This window comes from Pyxicephalus adspersus, chromosome 8 (assembly GCF_032062135.1).
Source record: "Pyxicephalus adspersus chromosome 8, UCB_Pads_2.0, whole genome shotgun sequence".
NCBI lineage: Eukaryota > Metazoa > Chordata > Amphibia > Anura > Pyxicephalidae > Pyxicephalus > Pyxicephalus adspersus.
Window position 1 is genome coordinate 51,064,788 of NC_092865.1, and position 20,950 is coordinate 51,085,737.

The 20,950-nt window shown below is 40.0% G+C and overlaps 1 protein-coding gene across 2 annotated transcripts; it reads right to left on the bottom strand.

The window, feature by feature from the left end:
• Positions 1-1,947: 1,947 nt before the first annotated feature.
• On the bottom strand, positions 1,948-20,195 carry COPG1 (COPI coat complex subunit gamma 1). Of its 2 annotated transcripts, none has more exons than XM_072420567.1 (24): positions 20,097-20,195; positions 16,252-16,304; positions 16,054-16,134; positions 15,382-15,453; positions 14,154-14,233; positions 13,826-13,901; positions 13,637-13,729; positions 12,651-12,737; positions 12,401-12,558; positions 12,187-12,320; positions 11,806-11,873; positions 11,266-11,454; positions 10,269-10,364; positions 9,452-9,695; positions 9,295-9,370; positions 8,514-8,617; positions 8,286-8,411; positions 7,542-7,610; positions 7,209-7,351; positions 6,546-6,717; positions 5,388-5,485; positions 5,059-5,197; positions 4,774-4,872; positions 1,948-4,124 (listed from the first exon to the last, which is right to left on the bottom strand). In XM_072420567.1, exons 1-24 carry the CDS (start codon positions 20,122-20,124, stop codon positions 3,994-3,996), a joined length of 2,616 nt encoding a protein of 871 aa, XP_072276668.1. In that variant the 5' UTR covers positions 20,125-20,195; the 3' UTR covers positions 1,948-3,993. The 2 variants fall into 2 exon arrangements, with proteins under 2 accessions (XP_072276668.1, XP_072276667.1); XM_072420566.1 differs by lacking the exon at positions 20,097-20,195 and adding an exon at positions 17,878-18,016.
• Between the last annotated feature and the right edge of the window lie 755 nt (positions 20,196-20,950).

Below are 20,950 nucleotides of genomic sequence, written 5' to 3' on the forward strand. Positions count from 1 at the left end.
TAAGGAAAGAATTAGAACACCCGGCATTTGTGTACGCATCCCTCGGGGATTCCTGATGATGTCAGTGCATATGTCCATCGACGGGGGTCGTAGCCAGAAATTCAAATATTTTGTTATGGATTCAATAAAAAGTCCTGCATCCAATCCAATACAAAATAATACAAAATATATTTATGTGGTTTTGCCTATAGGTATGTGATGATGGACTCTGTTTCAAAATTTACCACACTAGGGAGGTGTTTTAGAAAAATATATTACTATACAGTATACCGAATTATCGCATTTTCAGTATTTTTTATTTGTTTATGCATTCTTGTTTAAGCTGATTTTTGTGTTTTTTATTTAATTTTAATATTATTATTTTTTTTTTTTTTACTATTGTGTGTTTCAAACTTTATTATATTCAGGATATCTACTAGATTACTCGGACATATTTTTGTAAGGTACAGGTCTACAATTTAAAAAAAAAAATTTTCATAAAAAAAAGTGTACTGCTTTTGGTACAGAAATCCAGACATCAGTAAAATGCCCAGGTGGTTAAGCCATTATCTAATTGTCATTAGGCAGATAAGCATAAAAGTTCACAAACAGTTAATAGGGTGGATAAACCACGTGTCTAGCACTTGAGGCACAGAAATGACTGTCCGCCATCTTGGATTCTTGTTCAAGCTGGTATTAACTGCAAGGGTCACTTATAAGCCTTTAAGGCTATTCTGTGTTCAGTTTTCGGGGTCATCCCGCTGACTGTTTGATGCAGGTGCTGCTCTCTGAAAACAACCAAACAAACCAGTAACTATTCTTCATAGAAGCAAAGTATATTTTTTATGTTACATACAGACTCCCTATATTTTTCTCTCACCCCTATTATTAAAATTGGCAGCAAGTCCAATTGTTACTGGCCAGGAGGCAACTCTGCAAATATGTAAATAGCACCAGCAGTCACTAACTATACGGCCTCATATAGATATGATTTGTGTTCTGAATCACATATGTAATAGGTGAAAGTTCCTAGGCTGCCTTTCATCCATTTTGCATTTTAGGTTCCTATTGAGATGAGTCTGCATTGCAGTTCAGATGCAGGATTTCTCTTTGTATTGTATCCAGATACTTAAGGCCTGAATTAGTAAAGTTCTCTAGGAATGGAGGAAATAGACTATCAAGGGATAACCTGGGGGATCCAACAAATATGTTTAAAAATATATTCGCATGTACACGCATACATACACTTCTTCACATCTGACGCATTGAAGCATGGACATTACAAAAATTGTGAAGGGTTCTATGGTTTCCGGCACCAAGATGTTAGCAGCAGATCATTTAGCATACACTGCCCCTGCCAGCCTTGCCTCCTCCTAATGTGCACCCTGCTGCCATCCCTTCCCTGAGCAAATGCCACACACACCCAACCACGCACATGATCCATCAAATAATATCTCCTTTTTCCATAGCTCCACGGTTGTTTTGATGGTAAAGTGCTCATTGTAGGCACATTCTGCAGTGATCAAAGGTGGCATGGACACTCCGACTGGTGGCTACACAGGAAGCTGCAATGGAGTTCTGACATCTCTTTTTCATATACAATACATTCTGAATAATTCATGCTATTGTATTTCTTCTGTGGGATCAGACAGGTTGACCACCAAACACATGAGAAAGCCTCGGGAATGCCATGCCAGTTGCTGGTTCACCAGTTGTCCTTTGAACCATTTTTGTAGGTACCAACCACAACATACCAGGAATACCTCACAAGTCCCGATGTTTAAAGATGCTCTGACCCCACCTATCCAGCCATTGTCTAGACTTGCCAAAGTTAAAGCAGACCTATCACCACAATTTTTACTTTATATAGAAGGGTAGGTAAATTGCATGTCCATGTTTTTCATTCTTTGGCTTACTGGTATACTTTATTCCATACAAGGTTATTACACATAAAAGACACAGAGGAAATCTGTTTATACTTTTATTGTAGCATTTCACCATATGCTCTTAATTTGAATACAAAAAAAAGCATACATCTGAGTACACAAGCAAATAATCTTCAATCTACCAGAGGCTGTAGAAAGTTTTAGAATGATCTCTCCCTACAAAATTTCCTAAGATTTTTCCAGCATCATCACCAAGTAACTGTACAACTTCCCCATCAGACAATGCAGTGACTTGCTTACAGGGCAGCTTGCAGTACACAGCTAATTCAGAATTAAAGGAATGAGAATAGAATTTAGCTCTCTGGGGATCAATATATTGGCAGCTAACCTGCAGTGGGTGACAACTGTCATAGAATCTGAATACAAATCTGTGAAACATATTGTGGGTGCTTGGACAATATTCATGAAGCTCCGTTCACTGGAATAAGTTCCATCAATAAGGATTGAGACACTTAGGTGAAGGGACAACCTGTTTCCTCTGAATACTGGCCCAGCTTAAAATTCAATTGCTCTTTTGATAATTTCATGAGCTTGAGAAATACTGTGAGGTCATCCCTAGTGTTATTACAATTCTTATGCTATAAACCCATTGGAGTACTGTAGATAGGAGTGCCTTTGAAGGTTTAATAGAAGGCTCATTCACATTAATGCATTTTGTGGTACTGCATTTGTGCAAAGCAGTGGTGTTCATTCTGTATGGCACATTCCACCTTGTCACAGTGCAGAGCAGCACAAGTCAACACACCAACGTGCATTGCAGGGCCACATTTGCTGCATGCACTCTGATGCATTAGGCAGCCCTTTCAAATGAACACTAAGTGGTTGGCAGGACTTACTGTTATTGCTGCCCTTTGCAATGCCATTATGGCACAAATATGTTTTCACGTTTACTTATTCTTCGCTATCCCAGCAGCCAGTGCTCTCCTCCTGCCAACCCTCTGGGGTGAGGGCAGGCACTTAGTATCCTCACTTACAATGCAGGATTTCCAAGTGTTTGTGAAGACAAGAGAGCTCCTGCAATGAATAAAGCTCACAAAGAAAACAGCTTTGGTGGACCGGTCACACAAGAGGAGGAAGTACTGAAGGATAAGGTAAACAAAACTGGTGGGGGAACCTAGTGTGTACCGTCAAGCAAAATGTCAGATGCCCTGCATATAAGTCCCCCATTAGGGGCACTTCAATAAAATTCAACATCTTAAAGTAATCCTTGCAATTTTACAATTCCATTTATCAGTACCTCTGCACAGAGGCTGTTATGCACTCCAGTCACTGTCACATCTGTCTAGCTATCGCTAGATAGAGGCTGTCAAACAACCAAATACAAAATCTTCCTTCCTTTTCTCGTTGACTACATTTATATTTTGTCCCCATAGTCTGACAGTTCTCACTAATGAGCTCATTAAATTCCAGTATATTTTTAAAGGTAAAGTTGAATTTTTCACAGCGGTTATCCAGAGATTGCTAGAAAGATGTGACAATATTGAACTTATAACAGCCCAGATGCAAAGGTACTGTAAGAGGAATAGCAAGTTACACTTTAAGTTTGAATTTGGGGGAAAATGATCTTGATTCTTAAACACTTCAATAATTTAAACAGGACTACAGGGAACATGAATTATTTTATAAAACTTAACCCATTATAAAAGGAAGAAGTATTATAAGAGTGCTCCCCAGATGGCATCACCACCAACCCCAACCCACATCTATAAGAACAGACACAATTTTTTTTTTGAACAGTAATGTGCAGTGTCAACAGTACAGCACTTTTAAGTCACTTTGTCAGCCTTTGCGGCAGTCTTTTGCAACCTGTGGCTTTCCTCTGACCGAGCCAGGCAGGCAAAGCATGCTGCGACTCTGGTAGCTGTGCAACATTGTAGGGGAGGCAGAGGTTGCAAAAGACTACTTAAAAAAAAAAGTAACAGATGTGAGAATGGGAGCAATTTAGTAGGAGAAATATTGGAATCTATGAGACCATAGTGTTCCGGCATTCTTTATGCTCCTTCTATTTAATGGGAAAATGTACAAGACAAGTGAATCCCTTTCATTCATGTAGTGCCGTTCTTGCTCTTTAACCAACAGAAGCCATGATGGCATCTACTGGATACTCCTCTTTGCTGCGGGCTGTAACCTGCATCGTTACAGTATCAGTCAGAACCAACTTTGCGCGTACTAAAATGTCATGGCCCCCTCGAAACACGCCTGCAAAAAGAAAAAAAACAGACTTAACACATAAAAGCATTTTTGTAGAATCAAGTCTCAAAAATGTCTCTCTCTGACTGTGGAAGGCCTCTACTGTGTAGTGGGACTGTGAGCTGGTGATATTTCCCTGTGGATGACTTTTTGTCATGTTTACTCCTATGTGTAATTTTCATTTTGAAGAAGTCATGTTCTTGCCACACTCCCTTTCGTGGTGGGTATGATCTATGCAAACAACTGCCCTAGGTTGGACAGCACAGTCCTTTAACAGCCAACAATGTCACTATATTCCAAATAACTCTTTGGAAAGGTAGTTCTCCTTGGCACACATGCAATGTGTGCATGGACAGCTCTGGGCATGTAGCTGGCCATGGCTTTCAAACTTTAAGTAAACCCAGAGTCAGGGTAAATACATAACAATTTGAATGAAATTCACCTAAGTCAGCCACATTTTCAAGATGGAAATGTTTCAGTGTTCACAAGCAAAGTTAATATTTTATTGACCTGCACTAAAAATAAGACCACTACCCAGCTCTAGACTGACATATTCCAAGTTAAGGTAAGTAGACGACTTGTACATTTAGACATATGAAATTGTGACTTGGTACTAATGCTCCCGTACAGGATACACATTCCTCTTGCTGCTTCTTACCTGCAAGGTACAGCGAGTGTGCATTTTTGTTTTCTGGCACTTTATCCGACCTTTCACAGGGCTGCATTCCCAGGAATTTTATCACGTTCCCTACTGCATCTGTATAAAAACCAAACAGTGCCAATGCAGTCATAAATCACACAAAAGTAACTCGTTTGAATTCCTAACTCCCTAACAAAAAAGTAAAACATCGAACCACACTCACAGGTAAACACTAGCAGTTTATGTATTTAATATAGTTGTGAAATATGGAAGTAAGAGTTATCGTTTTGTAATTAGACCTACCGTCCAGAGTTTTGATAGTAGATAAGTTGAATGTTTCCTCCTTTTCAAAATCGTCTCCCACTTCCTCCCACGCAGCACCAAAGTTGGGCTTCAGAACTTTCTGTATGTGGTCTACTACGGTCACTTCAATGTCTTCAAGCTGCAAAATAAAAAGAAGGTTAATCACAGACCCAAGGACATCATAAACAACTGAGAAGGCCTTCCAGGAAAAATCTATTAAAAAAACAGGTTTGTTGTTAAACTTTATAGCAGGGTTGTTCAGCAGCACAAGTGACATTCTGCCCAAAAAAAAAAAATCAGTGAAGCTAAAATTGTACTTTCCATCTTACCACATATTCATCATCGTAGCCTTCCTCATCTGCCTCTCCTGTATTGGGATCACAGTCCTTCACTGTGAATTTCAGCATGCAACTGAATGTGCAGGAATCTGAGAAAAAACACAACATTATGTTACAGCCCTAGGCCTTGTACACACAGGATGAATCTTGTATATGATCAGCCTGTCAACCTAACTTTTTCAAAACATTTTGCCAAGCTTTGTTGAAACATTCAAAGCACTAGAGGAAGGATATCAGCAACCTGCTAAAGCTTGTCATACATTATTATTAATATTATTAAACAGTATTCATATAGCACCAACATATTCCCCAGTGCTATACATTAAAAAGGGGTTGCAAATGACAGATACAGATATTGACACAGGAGGAGGAGAAGTTTGATTTGAGCAGTTCACATGGTTGTTTTATCAAATCATAAATGTATTGATTTTTTTTAATTTAATTGACTGGAAACATTGCTTAACTGAAGCGGATTTGTTTCTGGCTAATCTGCCTTCATTAGAAATAAAAAACTAATAACAAACTAAAGATAAAAACTTGAGTTAACCTAAAACCAGTTTGTACTTTGTTCATCAAGAACAAATGTAAAAGGTCCTTTTGAAAGAAGGGAGGATAAGGAGGACATTATTTTTGCTGGAGAAAACCCTTCATTCTAGATATGGAGATGCACACAACTCTCCTACCTGCCTCATTACAATTCAGGGCTCAGTGTCAGAGCAGCCAACGACCTGTAAATTTTTAAGCTCACATTTCATTTTAGAATTTTGTTTTTACAGTTACTTAAATCAATCAACAAATAGGCGTATAATACAGAGGGCAGTAATGACACTGGTAGACAAAGGGGTTTCTAAAAAAAAAGCTCTCTCCCTCTCCAATTAAAAATCCATACAGAGAGAAGGAGGGGCAGAAGTAGGAGATATTTCATTTATTTCCTTTACATTTTTGTAAACAGGTAATTCGAGAATCCATAGGATTTTCTAAAACGAAACCTGAAACGCCATTTGCAGATTGGATGAAAATGTGAACTATTCATATGCAAAATTTTCACGTTACAACAACTGAAACAAGAACTGAAACCATAATGTGTTTTTAGTTTTGAACAATACAAATAAAACATTACATTTCTGTTGGTGTACAATGGTTACATACATGCAGATGGATCATCTTCAGGAATAGAGACCAGTGTGTAACATGTGCCAGGCTGGTTGTAGGACAAAGTTTTCACAGGGATGTAACAAAGAACTTCGTATCCCTCTGTGGGCTCCATCTGTACAGTGACATTTTCCAGTATCTGGTCGTTCAGCGTATTGGTACAATCAAACTGCAATAGGAAATATATATTTGGTCACCATAACTTCAAAAACCATGATATTTTATATGGCCAAATCTTTGCAGACACCTGACCATAACATGCGTGTGAGATTTTTGGACATCCCATTGAACATTAATATTAAGTTGTCCCCCAGCCTTTCTTTGAGGCTTTAACAACTTGAACTTGGATATTGGATCTTGGATATTGTAGAATGTCTGAAGGTATTTGTGCTCATCAAAAAAAGTTTTTTGGACTAGAAGACCTTCGTGTTCCAATTTACCCAAAGGTGATGGACCTTCCCTAAACTGTTATCCAAAGGCTGAAAGCATACAATTGTCTAAAATATGTTTGTATTCTGTAGAAATATTCCTACCATTCACTGTAACACCTGAGCTCAATTAGTTGGAAGTGTGTTCACAATCTTTTGGTCAGATGTCATATGCCATGAGTAACTGATCAGACCAGCCATTCCACAACTCCATCTGCCCACTCAGCCTCACCTGGAATACTAAATGATTAGCGAAAGTGTGTTTTGTGCAGCGAACCACATATTCAGTCTCAGATTCTGTAAGGGCAACGGGTTCTGCAGAAGACTTAAACAATGGTCCAAGGTTTTTAAATTCTGGCACAGCTGCAAGTTGCTCTGGAAAAAATAAAATAGAAATAAATATTAATCCATGCGTTCAGATTTCCATTGTTATAGCAGTTTAAAGTTTTACTGCCCATGGACTGTAGGCTGTAAAGCAAAAAACTGTCCCCCATGTTTATTGACATTGAAAGTTTTTAGACCCTAAAGAATGTTGTGAAAGAACCTTGTTTTTAGTCTTACTTACCTTGGAATATTTCTTGTCTTGAGGAAACCACTTTTTCTGGCTGTCTGACTGTTGCAGCAGGCACATTGTCTGCAAAAAAATCCCCAAAAAGTTATACCTATTTTTTGAAAGACACTGAAATAAAAGTAACCATATCAAACTTCAACTGAAAAGCTTGGGAGTTCTACTCTCCATTCTAAATACAAGCAAATACAACAATCCATATGAAAGGTTGGATTTGGCATTTGGGGTTCTGGTGCTCATAAAAAAGAAAGTGAACAAACAAGGAGATGGTGCTACATAATCCAAGGGTTCATCATACAAGGGTAAGCAGACCCAGTACCTAAAGAGAATAAGAGCTAGCTTTGATATGGAACATGCACAGCAAAGCAATTTGAGCATTTACAAAAACATGAAGTGGTGACAGAACTACATGGGATAGATACAGATTGGGGCGATGGATACTGTTACTGTGCGAGTATAATTAACATTTATTTGGGTACTTCCCCGATAAGTACAGGACTAATTGTATCATTTACACAGTGCCAATGCTGAAAAAAGAAAAACTAATGGATGTAAAAACCCATCCCAGGAATAAATGTAATAGGAAAATTTAGGTTTGTAGCACTATTACATTGAGAACTTAGGTGGTCAGAAGCAATTCATCTAACAGTATATTCCTAGATTGGCGCAGCTGAAATGTAATGCTTTATTAAAATTTTTGACTGCTAAAAAGCATTTGATACATGTGTAAACCCACGTTACCTGCTCGCTGCTCCGTCAGCGGTGCTGTGGCCAATGGCACAGCCTTGAGGTCAAATGGCTTTTCTGAAGGCTCCAGGGTGTACTGCTGCAATGCCCGTTCCAGTCCTGGGATGGACACGGTCAACCCTAGGAACAGAGTTTGGCATATCACTGAGGGTACCCCAGAGTTTGTTTTAATTTGAGGTATGTAGCACACAAAGTAGGTAAGTGAACACACCTATTACATACCGTTTAGGATGTAGGTAGAATTAAGGGCTTTCTGTCTGTGTTCCAAGATGCTCAGATAGAATGTTGATCTGTCCCTCACTTCATTGTCATCGTCCATCATACACCTGTAAAGAGAAAGAAGCATCAAATAAACAGCTCGGGTATGAAAACTAAAAGGTTCAAGTTGTAATTTTTCAATGTAAAACAGACTTAGTTACTATGAAAAAAATGCACTATATGTAAAGAGTATGTAAGTAAGAACCCCCCATGAAATAAATGCGTTATATGAAGAAAACCGTTAATTCTAAAGCATACAAAGGCTCAAAGACAAAATGTCCAACCTTGCACTTTCAGAAAGGCCTTTCTTCCAGCATGTGTGTGCCCCTGTAAACAAAGCCAGCTCCAAAAATTCTTTAGGGATGAATTAGAACGCTAACTGCGAGCCAAGTCTTCTCATCAAATATCAGTGCCTGACCCCACTACTGCTTTTTTGATTGAATGCACATAAATACCCACAACCACGCTTTAAAATCTCATTGAAAGAGATAAGGAAGAGAAAGAAAAGATTCTTGAAGCCGCAAAGAGCATGGGGGGGGGTGGCTTTGAACCGAGATGTCCAAAAGGCTCATAAAGATCTGATAAATCATGTGCCTACAAATTGTATACATATAGTGCACTTTTTTAACTTTTCAGTCTCAGTAACACTGGTGGGATCAGAAAACATACTGAAAAGGAAACGGTAAACCATCTACAGTGGAGTCATCCATGATGGCTCAGTATTTCAGTAAACCAGTTTACCTACCTTCTTAATAGTACCAAGATACTGGGCAGCATGTCTTCATTTTGGGCACCAAATTTGGCCAGAGCACTGACAGCACCTATAGGATATAAAAAGAAGTAAGCAATAAATACAGAATACAGTCACACTAAAATTCAGAAAGATCTGAATCGTAACTCACCTGCTCGAACTTCCTCATTCTCCAGGATCACCCGGTTGTAGATGAACCGGATGTACTTAGATGGGTTGGCCGTCCTTGGTCCCTCCTGTCCCAAAAGGTGGAGAATGCGGGTGGCCAGGACGGTAAACTCACAATCCTCAATAAACTCACACAGATGTGACAGCCCTGTCTCTTTGCTCTCTGGATTCTCCTCAATGATGCTGATGATACAATCTACTATAGCTCTCTTGTATTCAAATCCACCCTGTCAAATGCAATAAGGAGTTCTTAAATACATTGTATATACTGCACAAAATGAAAGGGCATTTGTTCCAATGACCATCATTGGCACTACTGAGAATAATAGACCTAGTCCACATGAATAGATCTGCTGCTAACTTTGTACTTGACTGACCATTCCAAAGACAAAAGACAAAAGTTTTGGTAACTGATCAAAGGCCTAAAAGTTCCTTGAGCAATTTGTGCCTCCCATGTCTATTTAAAGGACACCAATGATCTTTTTGGCTATCTGTAAGGGTGACATTTTTCCCAATGGCTAGCAATGTAAGAGGAATTCTTCCTACTTACCACCACATTAATGTACCATAAACAGTGGATATAGTAATTATAGAAGGGGTTCCCTGAAGACCTGAAAGGTATTTTAAAGGTTTCCCAAATGTTAAAAATATTGAGAGATCTAAAAAGGACCTTGCAGAGGTTTTTACTCTTCTTGGCTTGGTTTTGGTCAAATAAATCACTGTTCTACTACGGTTACTACTATGATTCTACTATAGTAACATATATGACCTGTTGGTTATCAAGTTACAAAAAAACTTACCTCTTCACGGAGCATTGAGAACAGGAAGTTCATCATGACAGAGTGTTTGCGAGGATACTTGTGACACAGAGCGCTGATTGCCTGCACAACAACCACCTGGGGAAGAAAACAGCAAATGAAAATTCGGTCTTCAATAAGTCAATATTAAACACTAATAATTATCTAAACAAGACTTTGTAGCAATCGTTTCATAAGATGATATAAGCAAATATCATATGTTTAACATGGTATTGTTGTTTACCTGTAAAAGCCTGCTTGGATAGACATCTGAAAGGGCTGAGACTTCTGCTGGTTGGCACCAGCTTGGATTTAATGTCAGCAGCCCAAGCAGACTTTGACAGTCTTTTCCCTTTTTATTTCTCCCCCCACAACTACATAAAACGTTATGCAGAAAGTATGTTAAGTGAGGGGAAGAGAAGAGGAGCTAGGCCAGCAAAGACTTTTAAACACTCCCAGAAGCTTGGAGGAAGGAGCTGTGCTAGGAAAATACTTCCTGAAGTGGTCAAATTTCCTAGCTTGTTGAAGGACACATTTCGAATGATTAAAAAAAAAAAAAAAAAAATTTTGGAAAGGAAAAAGACGAGGCAAGTAGGCAATTTAATGACAGGATCTCTTTAATCCAAGCCCTGGAAATGATTGGCAGGATTACTCAAGCGTGCCATCTGCAGATTGTTTTTTTTTAAACATTAGTAACCATTTAAAAATGTCGCACTATTTGTAAAAATTCTATGACCTGAATCTATATTCCGGACCTAAAATTGGATTATTCGTCTTAATACAGGGAAGGTTTAGGTTGGAGATTTGACACTTCTGCATCCAATGTATTACATTTCCACTGCGCTAAAATGAACCCAAGCTTCTGTTTTGTAAAACTGGCACACAGTTTATTTTACCAAAACCCCAGGTGCAAAGACCAACTTCAGGTTGTAACAGCCCAACTGTGGTCACTACTTGACACAAGTCTAAAACAGTAAAAAATTATATTAACATATCAAACCTTAAACTCATCCGAGATTTCAGACATGAAGGATGAGATCTGTTTCATGAGCCGGTCAATGCTGCTCTCACTACCGGTCTTCAGCAGTGTGGTAATGGCCAAGGTTGCAATACTGCGGTTGGAGTCTGTTACCAGATTTTCCAAATCCAGGTTGCAGGCAGTTACAGCTGATGGATGTTTCATGGCCACCTAACAAATGTGGGGAAAAGAACACAGTCTTAGAACAACTATAGAATGGACAATTGATGAATGTCTTCAAGAGGTTAACTGAATGATGGGTTCATGATGAATACATTTGATCAGGCCTCTTATGTTCCTTCTTACAAATATAATGTTGAAAAACAAAACGTTATCCAAAATGCAACAATTATTATTATGATTAATAATAAATACTATTTATATAGTGCCAACATATTAAGCAGCACTGCACATTAAATAGGGGTTGCAATTGGCAGACAGGAGGAGGAGCGGATCCTGCTCAGAAAAGCTTACAAAATTATAGCTGAATTTCCCAATAAATTTCCAAAATGAAGCGATTACCTTGTTAAGGGTCCTGACAGCGGCATAACGAAGAGCGGCTTTGGGAGAACTGCAGAACAGCTGCAACACTAAAAATGAAAAAAAAAAAAAAAAAAAGGTAAGCAGAATAATCAAACGTGATGCTGCAACCGCTGATAAAACAGCAACCTCATACCCTGGAGGAAAGGCAGAGTAATGTTGAACAGCCTCAGAGCTTAATATGCTGTGTAACCATGCAAAACACTAAGGATTCTCAAGAATCCCTCTGCTCAGCAAAAAGTTAGAAAATGCCCTGCAAATGTGCCAGGGGTTTGGTGTGTATGTTGACCATTAAGTTCCGGCATGGCAAAGTCTAAGAAATGGCGATTGCAGCACAGCTACCTGCCATCAGATGCCACTCACCAGACACAGCAGGTGCCAGTTCCTTAGCAGTGCAGGATGGTAGGTTGACAATGGCAGAAGCAGCTTCATAAACGACCATCTCGTGTTTGTTTCTCAGACAGCTCTCGATGAAATCGAACAGAGGACTGTCCCGGCTGTAAGAAAAGATGGATACCAACTTACTCACAAGTCATTTTCAAGTAATGTTCAACCTGTGAATGGCCGACCCTCTTACTTTCCATCCTCCTCTTCAAGCAGCTTGCTGGCCACCCGGATCATCATGCAGTAAGCGAAGGGAGACTTCAGCCCATGACGCATAAACTTACTCAGCATCTTGTTGACGGACAGGCGGTCGTTTTTACGTACATGGTACAGCAATCCAAGGGCATGATACTGAAAAAAGAGAAGAAGACAACATAAATCACTGTACTCAAAAAACAAGCTGAAATGAAAAAGGTTAACAATGTTGTGTGAATATTGCTCACCTGCACCATGATGTTATCACTGGATGCTGCTTCCTGTGCCTCATTAACCCATCGCTTCACCACGTCAAAACTGGTCTTCAATAGGTGCTACAGGGCAGAGGAAAATAAGAATTTTACCATACAAGTTACCTTCTTTTGTGTGAGATGGAAGATGATATATTGCAGGGCGGTCCAACTCATGCCCTGAAGGACCAGGATCCGTGTATACTTTTTGTATTTCTCAAAGCAAGCAGAGAGTTCAGTAACGTATGGTTTACAAGGGACGCTATAAATCATTCCCCTTTCAGTTTGCACATATTATTCATTTTGTTTCCTATACAGTTATTGATATAATAGGAACTAGATTAGTACAGAGATTAAACCATCTGTCAGTGAATTTCAGAGTTAGACAGTACTCATGTATGGTGTAAAATGAGGAAGTCTGTTTTCTGCCATCAAGTATGACTTTTGTGTAGTTGTAGTAACAGAAAGTGACAGCTAAAATCTGATTGGTTGCATTGGGTAACAAATTTGCAGTATAAAAGGCTTATAGCATTCTCGCCAAAAGCTGCACTTGCCCAACTTTGCCTGGTCCAAAAGAGCAAAGCTGTTCAAACAAAGCCACTGAACTGCCATGTGTACTGTTTATATGATATACTTCAACCTCCATATAGGGCTCTATTTATAAAACTGGCAATCATACATCTCCTTAAACATTCTCTCGTGGGAATCTTCCAGGTCCCTGTATTTCAATGACAGTAATTGATTCCCACCAAGGAATGTTTGAGGGAAAGTAAGATTCACAGTTTTTATAACTAGAGTCCATAGTGTTCCTTCAGTGAAAATGTTCTCTTAATTTTATTAGAACCTGGATTGGAGCCAAGCTTCAGGAAAACAAATAGATCAAAGTCTAATCTAAACTCTATTGTTTATGCATTCTTCAAATTCATAGGCCAGACATTCAATTTTTATACAAAATAGGACAGATGATGAAGACAGACACTTACCAGGGATGAGACCAAGGCAGAGCTGGATACACTGGGCACCTTGTCCACAATAGCCTGTTTCATGTATCGCTCGATAGCCTGGAGCATGGTGCTCTGTACAAACACAGACATGACATTAATACACATCACTAACTGTCATTGTTCATCTAAAAGAACAAGAAGCTGGATGGCTGGAGAACAACAACTTACATCAGTGATTTTACACAACGCTCTGACGGCCGGACCTCGGTAACTGTCATCTTTGCCAGTCATGTCTTTGGTTAAACTGTAAAAAGGAGAAAAGTCAGTTCCTGCCATCAATGGTTCTGCAACAGATTTAAACATCACTTGTATCTGCAGGTATAAAGTAACTGAACAAATCTTTAGATCACTATGATTTACATACTGCCATAGGTTTGTGACAGTGATGATGTGAATTTATCAAGCAATGGAAAATACATTATAAATATAATCGAAAAACAAGAATAGATGTCATGGGTTCAGCTCCAGAGTTCAAAACCCTTAACAGATGACCCACCTACTGGTGACAATGATGACATCCTCGGAAATGCTGGCCATTTCCTTTATGGTGAGGTAGCACATCCTGCGCAGTGTAGGCTGAAGGAAAACACACAACAACGAGACTCATTAATAAATATGTACTGACTCCTCTCCAGTACTAAAAATGCTGACTGATTTGACAGCATGTTGTTAGCTTCTAACAGTGCAATAACCCCCCTAGCGTTCTAATTCTGTCTGTATTTGTATGCAAAAAGCATTACATTTTTTTGCATGGAAATGTATTTTACATTGTAGGCCTATAATTCTTAGGCATATCTCACCAAAATATGTCAAATATTTAATACATTTAATAATAAACTTTAAAAAAAATATATAACTGTACAGTAGCATGTATAATATATAATGTATTTATATATTATAAAGACTTCTTTGTATTGGACTCAATACAGCTATTTTGTATTAAATCCAATATAAAACTATTTGAATTTCCCGCCGCTCCTCCCGCACCGACGCATGGGGAAACCCTGGAGAACGTCTCAGCAGTCGCCGGCTGAAGAACGAAGAAAAAAGACCTGTCCCGAGGACGTGCAGGTACAAGCAGGATGCCGGGGGACACCAACGAAACAAGGTAAGTGGGTTTTTATATGTTATTAGCAACCCCAAGTGTGATTCAGGATTACCACTTTTAGCATGTAAAATCCTACCCGAGTCACACTCAGGATTACTGCTAGGAGGGTTAAAGGCTTCAAGTCAAGTACAGCCTTGATATTTTTTTCCCTGACTGTCGAACATCTAGTCTTTATCTAGCCCATTTCCCCTCCAGCTTAACTGTATTGGTCTGCCCTTTCATTAATCGGATTTAGAATTACATTAAAATTCAGAATTACATATAAGCTTTACCTAAAGCACCCTGCTAAACCCTCTCACCAGCCAAGATCTGCCTGCATTGCATAGATAAACCCAGAAAGCAATTAACGATGTCAATGGAACGAAAACAGGGTAATTAATAAACAAGAACGTTTTTAATAATTCATTAGACTGATGTTGGGGATGTATAGGCAGGCAAATCTCTAAGCTTTAAAATTACAACATCAAGAAAAACTTGGATACAATTGGGAGGAGACCAAACTGATTATATCCAACAGAACAGGGCTAGGCAATAGCAGATCTCACTACCAAGATGTGACCATGGAAGTAACAGTCTCAGCACCTAAAATGTCCCTATCATAGCGGATGACACTTACATCATTAGACTGGAACAGCTTGGTCATAGCAAAGAAGGCTTCTGTAGCTTCTGTGGCACCCATGTGCTCACCCTATGGGGAAAATATAAATAAATAAATACTGCATCCATGATCACAGAATTCTCTGAACCAAAACAAAAATACAGTAAATCTGAAATTCTGTGGTGGAGAATCAATTACTGCCATTGAAACACATGGACACAGAAGCTTCACCACCAGGGAAAGTCATTCACGCTTTTATAAATGGTGAAGTGTTCACAAAAGAGATGCTTCACATGCGCTGAAACGTGGATCATATCCGATCATTGTCATGCTACATGCAAAGCCTCATACAGACGTCAAATCTTGTGTGATTATTTCCAGTGACGAATGAATGAGTGCTATACACTGTTTTGTTCTATGGAGAGGGGAGGGATAGAGGACGAGTGGGCACCCCCCCGCTGGGCACCCCCCCGCTGTGCTCCCCTCCATAGAAATGCACAGCAGTCTTTGCCAATCAGTCATTCATGAAACCCCCATGGCAGACTGATGAGCAACTTCGGGGAACCACTGTACTGTATTTATGTCAGGTTTTTACCTGAGACAAGCACAACCATTTGCATCCGGTAAGAATCACCTGATGTGTGTACGAAGCTTCAATGCACAAAATAAACAATGTTACACTTATCTTACCTGGTTTATCAGGTACAAGATCTTGGTCAGGATATGAGCACATTTTCGAGGGTTGATCGGAGTCTCGTTAAACAAACGAGCCTAAGAAAGGAACAACAACGACACGAGAAGGAGATTGTGAGCTCACTGCACCGAGCTTTCCATAGATACACCCGGAGAATCCCCAAAATCAATGACTTCCAGCATGCAGAAACTTACCTCCTGAAGAACGGCGCTCTTTTCTAGGTGTTGGAAAGGATTGGAGCCACCACCTGAAAGAACAAAGAAAAACAATTATAGGGTATATCTGGGCAACAAAAATAAAAAATACATGAGTGTGAGGCAGTGACAACGCTGCTTCTGCTTAGGCAATATACATTGAGAAAAATAAGTTGAGAGTTGTCACCCTAATACAGGAAGTGCGTTACTTGCAGGATCAATACGTGGAAAAAAAAGGGAAAAGATCAACTAATATTTCTCCAAGTTTTAAATGGTGGGAGAAGAATTGCCATGTTTTACTTTCCCTCAGTGTCACCATAGGAAAGATTTGTCCTTTCTTCCTGTTCTGTCCAACACTCAACAACTAACAGCAATGGGATTTTGTTCTAAATTTTCCTAATTCGTCTACATTTTTTAAAAATATTTCTGCCTGTGTCTTCACTTCCTGTTTGGTCTGACAAGATTCACAAAGACAGGAAGTAAGGAGAAATCTTTAACATGGGGATACAGACACCAATAAATGGTTGGCAGAGGTTTCAATCCTTTCTACAATATCCAAAAAATCTCAACGCTGCATTTGGCCTTTAAATGTATTGTTGTGATTAATAAAAAATATAAAAGCAGAAAATCTGAGCAATGCATGGAGCCCACCAAAATTCCTAAGTGAGGACATCCAGCCACATCTAGCCCCTCCTTCTGCAGCCTGACTGCTCATGTCCCCGCCCCTTATTTTTATTAGGGGTCAGTTCTTCCAATCATGGAGGCTTAGCATCACCTGGGGGCAGTCTGCATGCAAATTAAGCCTGCCTAGGAATGCCCACTACTCCATTCTAACACCTGTCCATGAAGGTGTGGTGATATTTGCATAACTCCTCCCAAAAGCCATCCCATTCAGGGCTGAGAAGAGTAATGGGAAGGGCTCTGTACTACAGCACCCTGCTGGCCCCTCCCACAGGCTATGATCTGCCTGCATTGCATAGAGAAGCAGAGATGATTGGCACCACAAGATCTTTAAGATCTGCAATAAAAATATGGGAGGTTTTAAATAAAAAATCATTTGTTTTTGGTTTTTAATAAGAGGGGTGGGACGACCAAAGGAGCAACAATTTAAAAGCACAATGGGGATACAGTTCAGCATAGATTTGTACAATTGCCCAGAAACTTTAATCTCCCACAACTTGAAGACTGCAGGGGCCCAGATATAAATGGGGCTCATTCCAGATTTACTCCAGGCCAGGCATCACCCCAGGCATGCTGGGACTAGAAGTCCCAGACCCAACTAATGGTCTACAGATGGAAAGGTTCCTTCCAGGCCATTTCCAGGGACTCACCTGGGATATCAGAGCCGCCTGACAGGTTCTCTTTAAGCAATCAATGTCCCTGGTTTTGGTCATACATTGTGCTGGCCCACATCTCAGCTCCAAATCTAATATTCTGCGTCACTCACCATGCCTGCAAATCACAGAACCCTGTTACCTGTGCCCAGGCCTGGAGAATCTTATCTCTGTCCACTCCCAGGACTCAGGGCCCAGCCCCTACCACACAATCCTAACTAAAGGGCCCCCATAGGGCCACAGCCAGGAGTGCCCTCCACCCAGCCGGCTAGGAATCCCCCAGCACTCTCACCGGACTCCTCGTCCTTCTTATCGAACTTCTTCAGCATCTCTGTTCCCGGCTACAGCGAACTCGTCCACTTCCTGCCAGCCTGTCACCGGGACACGTCACTCCTGACAACACAACCCGCGCAGGCGCAAGAGGGGAGAGGCGCGTGCGTAATAGGCACATCCTGTTGTAAAGGAGAAAGCTCTGCGCACGCGCAGTGTCGGAGTGTGTGGTCTCAGTGCGCCCTCCAGTGGCTGATTTTCAAAACTTCACAAAAAATTTAGACTAGTGTTTGCATAAACATGACTACTGAAAAAAAGTTTTTGGCAGGATCGAATTCCCATACGTTAATTTCCTTTCACCCACAGTTCATAATAATTCCCTTCTTTTCCGTTTCTTGTTTTTTTTCTTTTTTATTTATTTTCTATTTGTTTTCTCTAGTCTTTTCTTTTCCCTCAATTTCTTTTCATTTTGTACCTTTACTTTCTTTTCTTCCTTATCTTTCTCTTTTCTCCTTCTTTCCCCTTCCTTCTCTCCCTCATTCTGTTTTCATGCTTCTTTTTTTCTGTTTGTATTCCCTTCCCTTTTTCCTTCTTCCCCATTCCTTTCTCCTTCCCTTCACTTCCCATCCCTTTCCTTGATCCCTCATCCATTTCTAATCCTCCCCTTTCCCTTCATTTTATTTCCCTGTCCTATTCCTCCACTTCCAATTCATTTCCACTTTCTTCTTTTTTACCTTTTCATTCTATTTACCCTCATTTCCCTTTTCATTATTTTCATTTAGCTTTCTTTTCCTTTTTTCCTTCCCTCCTCTCCCCCACTGGGAATATTAATTCCTTTTGCATTTCATGTGTTTTCTCTTTATCTTTCTCCTTTCTTTCTCATTCTGTTTGCTTTTCCAGATCTCTCCTTTGATCTTCTTTACTTTTCTTGACATTCTTCTCTTTTTATGCTTCTTCTTTTGTTATTTTATTTCCCTTCATTTTCTTTTCATTTAATGCCTTTTCCTTATTTTCCTTCCATTTACTATTCTTCTTTTATTTTATTTCTGTTTCCTACACTTTATCGTCCTATTTTCCATGTTTCTCCCTTTCCTTCCCTGTACTTCTCTTTCCTGTCCCTTTGCTGTTCTTTCCTTTTTCCATTTATTTTCCTTCCCATTCCCAACCTTTGTATTCCCTCTCTGACCTTTTCTTTTCCTATTCCTTCATTTTCCTTTCATTAATATCTCTTTCTTTCCCATTTCTTTTCCAGTTTCTCAATTTCCTTTTGTATACATTTTCATTCCCATTGTTATCTTTAACCTTTTTCTGTTCCTTTCTTTCTCATTCATTAACATTTCATTTTCTTTGTATTCCTTCCTTATCCTTCTCCCTTTTGTTCATTTATTTCCCTTGCAATGTATTTTGCTTTCCAGATTTTTTATTTTCCCTTCTTTGCCCTTTTCCTTTTAATTAGCTATGGTGACATTCCTGCCAGTAATCGTATCTCTCAGTTATCCTAAATCTGCCTTATCTATCAGAAATCCCCCCCCCTTTATTTTACACTGCATCCTCTATGGGTGATTCTTTGTCCTGTGTATATCTTAGTGATGTAATCCAGCTGTCCCCTGAGCATGTGCTATAGGGACATATATATGGGTATGGCCTGCAGTTGACCTCTTTCTAATCTGCATTGACCTCCTTCAAGCAAGTTTTAATTTTCATTTTTTTTTAATTCTTAGACTTTGCATTAATGTAAAACCCTTTGATGTCACTACAAACCCAACAACAATGGCCAGAGAAGCCCAAACGGAAGCTCGAGTGTAAATCATTGCCAGAAGCATCAAAAAAGTTACAAGTTTGGTTTTCTTTAGAAAGCTGCCACAACCTGTGCAAAAAAGCCTTTTAATGCCAGCATGCTGCAGAGATGGTCATTTGCTGTCTATTTGGAAGCAGAGGTCTCTCTGCAGAGGTCTGACTACTATATTAGAGTTCTCCATTCAGCACAGATCACACAATTTGTTGGTTTAAGAGCTCTGGTTACAATGTTGGCAATGGATAACATTGTTTTCTAAAAATCAGCACATACAAACATTTAGAAAGCAAAGCAATCACAAGAATAAAGATAAACCAACCTCAGAACACCTGCACAGCACAACTAAGCAAATGGGAATCCCCTGACCTGCATTCGATGTGAGATTCACCCATTGTAAGAATTCACCACAAACCCTCCCCCTATAGAGCAGCGCTCAGTATACCTACCATAGGGGTGGTCATGCAGGAATATCATGTCCAGTATTACGTTCCAGCCTGTAACAGTCCTGATAGAACCTTCGCCTGTTCACCTGTACACACGTATCTGTACTTTGTACAATGTCAGGGATTACACACTTATCTGACTGCCTGACTCACACACATCCTTATCACTGGCTGGCTGGGAAACCGACCCTTTAAAGGGCCAGAAGGACGCCATTACAGACGAGCTCAGAGCGCACCGGAGGTATCACAATTTGGGAGTGAACATTTGGAGTGTATATACATAAATACAAAACCTGCTGTGGATCCAGTTTTTACCCGTATATAAGGGACGTGTTTACAACATAGCCAGTGCCCTGAATTCTGCATTTTTTCTGCCTGTGAATCTACGCCACACTTCCTGGACTTGCTGGGCGGCATTGCTGCCGTTCATCCTCTCTGTCTGAGATCTCTTACACCAGCCTAAGGTATCCCCTATACCAGGGGACCCTCCGCATTATCCCTCTCAGGAGGCCCACCTTCTGGTGTGGATTGTACCTACCACCCTAACCTACCCTGCTAACACCCATGGACAATATACTGCTGATCAATAGCTAAACATAACGCCACCCCTGAAGAAGCCTAAAACTGGCAAAACGCTTCGGGTTTACGGCCTATACGTATGCGACAAATATGTGTAGTGCAGGCATGGGCAAACTATGTCTAGTGCAGGCATGGGCAAACTATGGCCCCCGGGCCATATACGGCCCATTAGGCTTTTTTATCTGTCCCATTGAACTCTCTCTGGCTCCGCTGAGGTAGAGAGAGAGTTCAACGGGCCGGATAAAATGGGCCGCCTCTCTGGCAGGTGTCCCCCTGAG